The sequence below is a fragment of the Alligator mississippiensis genome, chromosome 5, assembly GCF_030867095.1.
Source record: "Alligator mississippiensis isolate rAllMis1 chromosome 5, rAllMis1, whole genome shotgun sequence".
Classification (NCBI taxonomy): Eukaryota; Metazoa; Chordata; order Crocodylia; family Alligatoridae; genus Alligator; species Alligator mississippiensis.
In genome coordinates, this window is record NC_081828.1 from 27,673,206 (window position 1) to 27,685,531 (window position 12,326).

At 41.5% G+C, this 12,326-nt stretch overlaps 1 protein-coding gene across 3 annotated transcripts in view; it reads right to left on the reverse strand.

Moving 5' to 3' along the window:
* The window catches only part of TTLL7 (tubulin tyrosine ligase like 7), a 138,118-nt gene that overhangs the window by 54,143 nt on the left and 71,649 nt on the right, over nt 1–12,326 (reverse strand). For all 3 annotated transcript variants that reach the window (XM_006259042.3, XM_019489183.2, XM_059727994.1), the window contains 4 exons: nt 6,649–6,743; nt 5,405–5,552; nt 5,242–5,315; nt 658–793 (listed from right to left, as the gene is read on the reverse strand). In XM_006259042.3, the coding sequence (XP_006259104.1) occupies nt 658–793; nt 5,242–5,315; nt 5,405–5,552; nt 6,649–6,743 (453 nt within the window). The remainder of the gene's footprint in view (nt 1–657; nt 794–5,241; nt 5,316–5,404; nt 5,553–6,648; nt 6,744–12,326) is intronic.

Below are 12,326 nucleotides of genomic sequence, written 5' to 3' on the forward strand. Positions count from 1 at the left end.
TTGCTAATGATGGCTGTGTGAATGAGCAGTGAGCCACAAACTTGTTAGATTGCTGAGGCTGGAAAGACTATTTCCCTTAAATTTGAAGTAATTTCTCAGTATTTCAACAATGCTTTTAAAAATGATAAACTGACATGATTTAAAATAGCTCTTTTCTCTTACTCATTATTTTCAGCTACATAACTGAGCAGCCAGGAATTTACCCTAAGGCAGGGAATCCCTGGGTATCTTAAAACCTAATGGAATCAGTTCTGTGACAAGTATTTTCCCACCCAGGGCACAAAGAGTATTCCTGAGCACCCCATTAGAGCAAGAAGGCTACAATTATTAGCTAATAAAGTAGTCTACGAGGTTGGAGTTTTGGGGGTTTTTGGAGGGGAGAGTGGTTGGCCCTAGACTGATTCAAATGCTGGTTCCACATACAGGTTAAAAAGGGAGCTTAAAGTCATCTATTCTTTCTCTGCCCTGAGTCTTGTATCCAATGATGTTCAGTCAGATAAGTGTATCCGGTCTATTGTTTACATGTAAAATAATAATAAAACTAAGGAAAAATTTAAAGAGCCATATATGGTCATCTTGTAATTGATCCCAAGCTTCATGCTAGGTCACAGACTTCCAAGATATCTAATTAAAACCAATAGTTCTGCAGACTATTACCTTCATTCTTTTTAAAGGGTTATTCATCTCTCGCTGAAGTGAAGCCGCTCGCCCAGCTAAGAATGTCTGGAAAGCAATGGCTAACAAACTCTCATATTTTTCAAGTAACAGCTTATCATCAGGAGGGTAAATTCGCCTACAAAAAATATATATATAATGGAGACAGAATGAAACACAGAAGTTGAGCTACGTGCCACACGCGGACTATAATTTATGTAATTAAGTCACAAAGTTCCTTACATAGATAGCAATTTATTCTATATTCTGAACAACAATCTCTAATCTAATTTTACCTAAGTGTACATATACATGTTTTAAGAGCAACTGGCTGGTTTTAAAAAGCAGTGCAGATTCTACAAAAATATCAAGACTCAATTTTTCAATACTCACTGAAATTTCAACATCAGATGTGAAGGAAGCATGAAACATTAACAAAATATTGTATTCAAAATTTAGTGTTGTGAAATATATTGTTTTAGAAACCAAATGATACAAAAGAACTGAAAAACCTGACTAATGAACTTAGTTTTCTTTGGTCATGTTTATAAATTAAAGTTTTAAGATGCATTGGACTTCTACACTAGCCTTTTCAGCATTATATATAGGAATACTCACCATTAGCAAGTATGGTCTGACATAAAAATGTAAAGGAGTGACCCTGATTTTCTATTACACCAACTATGGCATTATTCTCCAGGTAGGGTTTTTAGAACAATATAGAAAACAGGGCTGAGTGATTTATTCACACTTATCAAGGAACAAATGGTTCTTCAAGAAATATCTCCCCAATCCATTTGTCACGAAGACCTGAAGCCAGAAACTCTGGAAGCTGGTGACTAATTTCTAATGTATCATAAGGAGTTATCCAAAAGCTAATTCTGTTTAACATAAGCATGATATATGAGGCATATGGATTATATAAACCAGCATCATGTAATTAATGTATTTTAGTGGTCTTTTGTGAATTTTCAATAAGGTTATTTTCCCTTTCTCTGCCTCAATTTTTTTTTTTCACCTCAGAAAGTTATTTCTTACTATGATCATCACTCAAATAGAAAAAAGATGGGTACAGTCTCACTAGACTTAGGATTCATTTATGCAGCATAATGAAGGTACAACTGTAACTCAGACATAGGTATACCCATATTAGTTGTAATTTAGAAGCAGAATTAAAAATATTAATGAAATATGATAATATGGGCTTGCAGTCAGACTAAGATCTCCCAGAACCTTCCCAATAAAGTGTACAGGACAAGAATTTAACCAAAAGTTCAAGACCTGCCACTGCCACTACAGAGAAAGCCAAACAGCTCTGCAGTAGCAACTGCCCTTCTTAATAGTGTTGCATCTAATGCTGGAAAAAGAGGAATAACCATAATTTTATTAAATATTTGTTTTAACTGAATATGAAAAAATATACACAACCCCAGTGTTCCCTGGAATCAGGGAACCTCTCCCAGATTTGGGGTTTGAATTTTGGTATCTAACTGAACTATGCATAATGCAAGAATGACAAAAATATTCACTTTTCCTACTCCCTGAATCTAGGGGTTGTTCTGTTAATGTCGTCCTTTTTTCCTTACGGTGTTACTATCAAATATTTACTGTAGACATTTCTGGCAAAACAAAGATTTCTTGTGAAGATCTGATTTTCTTTTCAAGGATTTGATTAACACCATGGGTGATTTGCCAAGACAAGAAGTTCCCCAACTGGCCTATGGAATACTGCCAATGGTACCAAGTACTTCACAAAAAAAAATTATTTGCAAGCTATTGCATCCCCTGCAAAATAGCAGAAAACACCTACACAAACAAAATTATTTCAATAACGTTAAGCTGCAATGATGAACAGTACTCACTGACTATACCAACATATAGATTTTACTTAGTGGTGCGTTGAGGACTCTGGCTGTGCACATAGGCACTATGCTCTTATCTGATACAGAACTGGCTTTCTCTTAGGCCCAGGCTTCAGCATGCACCAAGCCACACAAGAAGAAAATTGATGAAGTTTTATATTATGCTGCCAGAACACCTCTCAAAGACATATGCTTATGGGCTGGGTTCAGAACAGCTGCAAACTTTGCAATCCTGACATCAAAAAAGGCCTCCACACAGGAATCTTTTGCAGAGCAGGAGCTCCCTCTGCACCTCAGGCCCTGCAGAACCTGCAAACTGATCCCCATAAGCCTAAGAAGCAGACAGACAGCACATGAGGAGTTCCCTCTAGTCTCAGCAATGAAGTTGGGTTGGGTTGAATGGGTTGAATGATGAGAATTGTAAGGCCTCTACACTGCAGCCAAGCAAACAGGTCAGCAACACCCATCCCCCTAAACAGGGCCAGCTGACCCTCAGCCTACAATTGGTTCTAGGGCTGCTTTTAAGGAGTTTTTGCAGCACCTGGTCCCTGCTGCACAACAAACTGGATTCAGTCTGTGAGTAGTTCTGTTTCATGTGACTTGGCTGGTGCCTGCTCCTGCATTCCTGCCCATGTACCCAGTCCCTGACCTTCAGAACCCCACTTTGACTTCAGCTCACTTCCTGACATCAGCTTCTGGTGGTAACCCTCTGGCCCAGCACGTGAACCCTGGTTTGACTTCGGCTCCCCTCCACCCCCCAGTACAGATGCTGGTAAAACCCTCCAGGCTCTAACCACTAGACCCAACACTTGGACCCTGATAGCTTGAATAGCCCAATTAATATCCTGGTGAGGTAGCAGGATGAACAAGTTACCAGGTCAGATCTCAGGGCCCAAACCTCTGGTCACACAGATCTTTGCAATCCCAAATCACATATCTGCAGGCCCAGACCATGCCCCCACTCCCCTCCTCCCCCTCCACCCCGGCTCAACTGTTCATCTGGCCTCCAGCAAACCCTGAACCCAAGATTCCCCTACAGGGTAAATTTAATTGGAATCCCTATAGTTTCTAGGTTTCATGAATCAATGCCACCCAGCTTTCTAGCTATGCCCCCAAACGTATGCTTCAGACACTGCCAGGGTGAGGCTGATAATCAGCCTCCTGACTGGAGATGCCCTGACCTGGGTCTCCTCACTCTTAGAGTCCTCAAACCCCCTCCTTGACCAGGTTGAAGCTTTTATCAAGACAATAACTGGAATCTTTGGGAACCCACGTCGGGCACAGACAGTGAAATGGGCCCTTCAGCAGGGTCACCACAATGCGTCTAGTTATGCTGCAGAGTACAGGCACCTAGCTCACTGATGGGAAACAAACCAGCCCAACCGTGATAGAGGGGCACAGACTGGGCCAGCTGCCTATTCCTCAGCCAGCCCCTTCAAGTTGTACCATAATCTCTATCACCACAAGAGACCAAGACTCCCTTTTGCTAGTTCCTCTCTGCCTGCACCACCAAACCATGGCTGATATGCTTCTACAGATCTTGACAACAGTCCAGTTGAGTCTATTTGCTAATTTGCCTGGCCACAATTTAGGTGTCCTACTACTGCACAGCAGGCACTGAAATCCATAAAATCACACTTCAGAATCCAGATATAGTTAAGCTAACAAAACCTATGATAAGTAGGCATAAATAGAAAAACTTGCATGAGGTACTGCAAACAGGATTTTTTAGAAGGTTGCATGTGAGCCATTAAAGCATGAGGATCCCTTGGTTTAGATCAGGGGTGTCAATGTTAAGGTTTGTGGAACCCTATGGTCTGGCCCGTAATGCTGCCGTAATGGGTCTCAGACTCGACCTACATGTTGGGTGCAGCACGCTGTATTAGACTCATGTACCAGATCTGCCCAGATCCAGCATGCAGAGCCAGATCAGTGCACACATGTGCATGCGGCACAGAGGGCCAGACGAGCACAGTGCTTTCTCTACAGCATGAGGAGCCAATCCAGAGTATGTGCTGTCTGCTCAAGGCTGACCCTACATGCTGCATGCACAGTGCAGCATCTATCTGTAGGCTGGGTCAGATGAGTCAGACACTGCTGGCCTAGATTATAATAAAACCCAGAATAAAGTGTTTATCTTTTGTTATTACAACGGAAAAATACCTGGTGCCCCTCTGTAGAGATTCATCATCAACACTACCCATTTTCCTGAGTACAAATTGCTAACAATAGGAGTTTTGTCTAAGTGGAGTTCTTTGTACAGGAACAAGACTACCTGCAGTCATGAACCTACAGACATTAAACAGAAATAACCAAGACTTTCACATAAAGACATTGTTACATGAACACCATAGTGACTGGAGACTTATAAATGCATAGATGCAAATACCTTGGATACAAAGAGCAATTGCTGTAAAAAAGTTTCAGCTGATGGACATATAAAATATTTAAACTAAATGCCTGTGCGCCTTTTTTCAGAAGCAGTATTTGTTTGGTCTTTTACTACACCACCCCTATAACTGGGAAAGATGTTAGGCAGGCTTTTAAACCCAAAATGCCTACCCTCAAGTCCCAGATGAATCTCAAATCCTGAAGACTAGGAAAAGGGCATTTTGCGCCCCAAAACTGTAAATTCATCAGAAAATCACCATACAGTCACAGTATTTATTTCCATTATCCCCAAATAAAACACTGAATGCTGTCCACTCTTAGATAAAGACAGTACCTGTAGTTCCCCATGTGTCTATTTTCATGCTCTTCTTTGGAAATCTGTTTACGTACTTGTGCAAGTCTCTCTTTCTAGAAATGAAGAAAGTCAATTAATTAAAACTGAAGAACTACAATCCTTGAAGAAGGAAGAGGAGTAGCTGTGTTAAATTCTTTTATACCAACTCTTCTTTTCTCCTTTCCAGTGTGTGCCGCTGTTTTTCCCAATCAGAGGAACCTGGTGATAGTCTTTTCATTGAGCCTTGACCATAAAGTCTCTTTTGAGCCTCAGCTTTCTGTTGAGCTAAATTTCTTCTTTTATCACTTGGCCTAAAAGAAAAAGACAACATTCAGATTTGACTCAGTAATCCAAAAGGTAGTTTCCTTTAAATAGAATTAAAGGCTGCATTGCATTGCTGTGAATGCAGCTGAATTTTTAGTCTTCTTATGAAATATTTAAAATATATTTGTCTGGTGCATTTATAGTATATGGCCCTAATCATTCAATGACATCTGCACAGTTGGAAACAGTCCCTGAGGTCAACCACCTCAGTTTTAAAAGAACTCCACGCAAGCAGGCAGACCAACCCTACTGCCTGTGCAGAGTGCTATTAAAGTCAGTGGGGACTTTGGACAGGAATAAGAATCTGTCCTTTCAGAACCAAATACAGGATCAAAACCTGCTAGACACTGTTGCGTCATAACCTGTTACCGGATACTTGAGCGGATGGGTATTCTCACTGTAAAAAAAAACCTCTTTTCTCCCACCAAATATTATATGCTATAGCTACTACATTTTTATAATATAATATTATATATACATGCAAACACACACACACACACACACACAAAAACTGTAGTAGCTATAGTATATAATGTAATATAAATAATTCTTAGGGCTGAGAGACCTTCAGCCTTAAATATTCTTGTATAGACCTCGTGCTACCAAACAATATACAAAGATGATCTTAAATCAAATTGATTTTCTTTAGGTTTAGTGCTAAAAACTACATCTATATCATCGTTCAAGTTTATCATCATTCTGTGTTTTGGTGCTAGTGGAAACAGACTGTAGTTGTGTATACTGCCACCATTGCAAAAGAGTTGTGCACTGAAAACTAGAATGGTGACAGCCTTCCCAAGCCAGAGTTTATTATCCTCACTGTGAGACCTGTGAAAAAGATTATTAAAATAAGAATAAGGAAAGGCTATCATCACCACCTTTTTGATATGCACACTAATGAGGAGTGAAGTTTACTGGGTCAGTTACACCAGTAAAAATGATCTACAGAGAAGCTATGCCTTTCACACAATTTTCAAACTGGTAACAAAAGTTCCCTTTATAGTAAATGTCCTATAATTTTCCAACAAAGTAGGAAAACCAACATAAAAAGAACCAAAGTAAGGTTTTTGAACACAGATTTACCGTATGTTGAGAAGCTTTAATGCATTTAGCAGGACTCCTTTTTTCACATCATAGTCTATTTTTTGGTCTGTTCCAAAGCTTGGAGCTCGATTAATCTAAAAAATTAATACACAAGACACTGGAATGTTTAAAGACAAGGTGTAAAATATATATTTTTAAGTCTGTATTAAAAAAAACTGTACTGGATCTATGGAAATTAACAACAGGTTAATAACATGCACGTTAAAAAGTTAATTTCATGCTTGCAAAACTGAAAAAGTGAGAGCATTAAAAATCAGTTATCAACAGGCAGAAAACAACATTCAACCATAATATTATGCATCAGTAAATAACAATCATTATCCCAAATGACAGCATTAGTAAATCCCACTTAATCTTTTCTTTGATGGCTTTACTGTTGCTTGGAGGTTTATCACCCAATGTATCCTGTGTATCTATTAGGGGTGTGTGAAGCTTCAGTTGCTGATTCAATTCGGAGGAGATTCAGCCTGATTTGGTGGCCAAATCTCCGAATCTGAATCCGAATCGAAGACTCATTTATCTCTCCAAATCAAATTCGGAGAGATTCAACAATTCACCCATGGACACAGCTTTATATGTTTTTTTCTACATACCTCAAGGTACTAGACCCAGCTTACAAATGCTGAGATGGTGGGGCAGATGGATCGTCCCACAGGAGCGCAGTGGGGGGGCTGCACACTCAGCGGCAGATCCAGAAGTGGACCAAAAGTACTTCTGGTCCACTTCCGGGTCCACCACAGAGGGCACCCCCTCCCCCTGGCTCGGCAACTGGTTCCTCCTGGGTCGGGGTGGGGGGGCATCCACGATCCCCGTCACAGCCAATCATCGAGCTGGGGGAGAGTGTGGGGGGATGGTCCGCCACTGAGCACACAGGGGGGCCCTCACATTCCTGTGGGATGCTCCATCTGTCCCATCATCTTAGCATTCATGAGCCATGCCTGGTACCTCGAGGTACGTAGAAAAAACATATAAAGCTGTGTCTATAGCTAAATAGCTGATTCTCAGAATCAGAATCAAATCTTGAGATTCAGCCAAAATGAATCAGGACAGTGATCCGAATCAGCGAATTGAATCACTGTCCCCCGACTTGGGCCAAATCCGAATAGAATACTGACCGCTTCGCACACCCCTAGTATATACCACAACTATCAAATGATTTCAGTAGAACATTTGCTGCATAGCTGAACAATGCAACAGTGAAGCTGTTAATGGTAAACTCTTCTCTAGCTGTAACTAGCAGCCTGTAAGTAACCCTGGAATGTGATTCTATTCTGAAATGTGACCATGTGAACACACAAAATCCTCATTCAAGGTCTACTCCTCATTGATATTTAAAGCAATTACTTTAGCTTGTTGTACAGAGGCACTGAGTCGTAGCCATGGACCACTACACCCCATTGTGTTACATACTGTACACATACAGAAGACAGAAACAGTCCCAGTCCCAATAGCTTACAACCTAGGCATGAGACAACATATTATAGTATACAGAGTACTGGGACAGAAATTTAGGTTGGCTATTAAAAAGAACTCTCTCATTATGAGTGTGATTTAAAAATTAAAATATTTTACTATAGAAGTTGTGGGATCTCCATCTTTGGACCTTTTTAAGAGCCAGTTGGAGAGACATTTACCTAGGATTGTTTAAAACAGGAATGAACTTGCCTTGACTGGGGGTTTAGACTAGATGACCTCCCAAGGTCCTCCCTTCCAGCACTTTTCTATGCTTCTAAGGTTCTAACATCAGTAACTACAACAAGCACTGGTGTCAATAGACCAGCCTATAACCACTCTTAAATTTGCTGCAAATATCAAAGGAGTTGTAAAGGAGGGCTTTAAAGGAAGATTATTAGGCAACTTTGCCAGCAAGTATGGGAAATACCTTTCAGACATAAATATGAAGATACTTGATTAAAAATTTGACAAGGGGGGACAGTATCAATATCAAAAACTGACTGGAAACAAGAAACAATCTTGGTAGTGAATGAAAGAAAACAGATTGGGGATAGGCTGGAAGAGCCTTGAAACTAAAAACAGTTCACATTTGTCACAAAGGAGGAAAGGATGCAAACAGAGGAGTGACGTGGTCAAACCAAAAAGTAAAGAAAGTGCATTAATGGCTAACGTAAATTAGTTGGTCTAATAAAAGATACCAGATTTATTCAAAGATCCCCGTCTGCTTATGTCCTTAGACCAACACAGCTACAACCTACACCCCTTAATGACTAACATGAATTTGTACTACATTTTACTCCAGCATTTGTCAGTACAACTATGGGAAAGAGAGCTAGACTCACTCCATTCTGACCCCAGTGTGTCAGCACCACTGTTATTAAGCCCCCAGTTAAGTCCAGCCCTCATAACTGGAGCAAAGGCTTAAACCCAGAACTTTCACAACAGGCTACAGAGAAAAACTGTTACTAGACAAGGAAATTAGTAGATAAAATATTTAAATATATGTATCATAAGCAAAGCTACACATATGATTTGCTTAATATGATAACCAGTAGTATTGTTAGTGTGAAGTCAGGCAGAAGGGCAGGGTAGATTTGCACCTTATAGACTAATTAAATCAGAGATACAAAATCATAAGCATGAAGTGGCCTACTTCATCAGATACTGTGATCTTGAAAGATTTTAATTTTGAAAGATTATACTATGATATCTGATTTAGTTAGTCTATGGGGTGCAAATCTACCCTGCCTTCTGCCATCAATTAGTCTGCCATACTGAAATAATTTGATTATGAAACATCTTCATACCCAGTCTTGCAAACCTTGTACCCATTTAACTTTCTAATGTAAATAGTTCAACTGACATATATAAGCCCCAAACAACAAAGGCTTAAGAATACTAAAAAAAAAAAAAAAATGCAACCAAAACCTATTGAAGTAAATGAAAAGATCCCACTGACTTCAATGGGCCTTGTGTCAAGCCCTGGTCCAACTTTCAGAAGCAGTATACTAAATGTAATGTACTTAGCAAATCAAATGTCCATCTCAAATTACTGCCTTTTGGATTTCACGCTACAGAAGTAGAACCTGAAAAAATGTAGTTTTGATGCTTTAGAAACAACTGATCAGACACCACATTTACTCGAGTCTAAGATGAGGTTTTTTCCCCATTCATCATGGGGAAAAACAAGGCCTCTTCTTAAAACTGAAGCATCACAACTGGGAGCTGCAAGAAACAGCGGTGCAGGGACAGGGATACATCAGGTCTGCTCCCTGTCTGGATTTTCCACTTCCTTTCCCCCACCCCTTCCCTCCCTTACTGGCCAGGGAAGGAGTCTACACATTACTGCTGCTTTGGTTTCCAGCTGGCCCCATGCTGCAGGAAGTAACTTTGCTGGGAGCTCAGCACTGCACCATGCCCTATTCCTTTCCCCTCTGCCCTTGGCTCCCCACCTATACTCAGATCAGCACAAGGAGGTAAATGGTGAGGTGGGAGTAACTGGGGGGCAAGGGATGAGGGGCAGGATGCCTGTTCACCCACCCCTGCTTCCCCCCACACCTGCCACTGCTTTCCCTGCCTCCTACTTCTCACCCCTGCTTTCCCCAACTTCTACTTCCTACATCTGCTCCCTCACTTCTGCTTTCCCTACTGCCTGCCCCCTTGCTGCTTTCTTCCTGCTTCAGCACTGGGGGAACAAATTAAAGATGACCCCTCCAATAATTAGATTCTAGACAAAGAAAATAATAATCTAATAATTGGGGGCTTATCTTAAATTTAAAGTTGTTTTAGAATCAAGTACATATAATATCTTTATTACATTTTCCAAAAAGTCAGCTTCCTGGCTTTCACAAACAGGTTTCCCTCGTTTTATGCTGTACACGCATTCCTGGAAAACAGCACGTAACTCAAATTTGCATAAAGGGAACCCACCTTACAATGTAACAAATAGGGATATGTTCCAAGACCTCAACTGTATTGACCCCCCAGATTCATTTCTACCACTTTTACAAGACAATTTTGGTACTCACCAACAGCAAACAGTACACACATGCACAGGATGGTGGTGAATGTTTAGCTGGTGTGAACAGAGGGTGGTGAAGGGTCTTCAGTGTCAGACTCCATATCACTGGTAGGAGGTAGAAGCATGGTAACATCCAGGGAGAGGGGTAGGAGATAAGCTAGTGGGATGTTTAGAAGTCATAATGGGGATGGAAGCTACAGAAACACGTGTCACAGACACTGAGCAAGGAGCACAGACCCCCACAGGAGACTATATTTTGGTGCACGTCACTCCCACAATGCAGCTGACTGTAGACTTCCACCACACCGACTGCATAAGAGTGAATTTACCTTGCATACAACACATTTTTGGTATAAAAAGGGTCATTGCATAAGAGCAAATTTGCACATACGGAACCTGCATAAAGTGAGGGAAACCTTTACCCTAAGTTTTTGAAGGCAAATGAAACTGTAGTTAAACACAGCAGTTTATTTAGAACTTGCAAACTATTTTGGTCCTATTTTCAAAAACCACGATTGCATACATCTACAGATATCATATATAAGTATAGCCCAGGTAACTCAGGTATATACTCCCCTTCTCCAATTGAAGGGGATTGTTAGCTGGCAGGTGTGCTGTGTAGGAACTGCAGGCCGCTCAGTTTCCCTCCGTCCCTATAGAGCCAGGCCAGGTCAGTCAGGGGATTTAACTAAATACACATTATTTACATTAACTTATCACAAGGAAAAGAAACATGTACATATATATATATATATATATATATATATATATATATATATATATATATTGTACATATGTTTAAGCTATCTAAACAAATAACATAAACAATACTGTGCGGGCCGGGCCCCGAGCCCGCCCTCGTTGCCATGCGTGGCGGTGATTCCGATCCCATTCTGGCCGCCATGGGCAAGCCGGGGGTGAACCGGGGTCGTACTGGACCCGTCTCCGGTGCACGCAGGCTGTGGCCGTCAGCCCGGACACGTGGGGTGGGAGAAACCGCGGGACGGTCTTGTGCACGCGAGTTAGAATTAGTCACGGAGGAGTAACAGTTGATTGAAAAGATTGTTTACTTACACCCAAAGATGGTATCGGTGTAGGCTGGATAAGTTTCCAGGCACAGCTCCCGCTTGTACCCTCGTTGGAGGACTCTGACAAAACGATTGCTCCCACGGAGTTTGCTAGGCTCCGCGGGTCCGGTTAAGTTGGGTTTGATAAGTTTCCCCGGAGTTATTTAGGCTCCGCGGGTCCGATACGTTTTCCCCGGAGTTTGCTAGGCTTCGTGGGGTCCAAAATTATAGGAAAGGGATACGTCTAGGATTGCGCTCGGCAACGGGGAGAGGTGAGAAGCGAAAGCTCCGTAGGCTCGGTTCTATTGCCTCTCTCTGCCTGCTTAGGGGAGGCGCACCGGGTCCGCGAGGGTCCACAGCGCTTGGAGATCTTCACACAGAATATCTCTCTCTCCTCCCTCCTCCAGCTTGGGCGGAAACTACCCAAGCCTTATGTACGGCTAGCAAGCCAATCGCTAACTGCCACGTGTGACTAAATTAGGAGTCGGCCAATAACATGGCGTAGACCCTAATACAAATGGTGGGAACTTCTTTACAGCGTGTATCACTACGATGCAAAAGAGATGCACACTGCAAAGAAGCTGTAATTTGGCGGGAAATCCCCCGTTGCACCA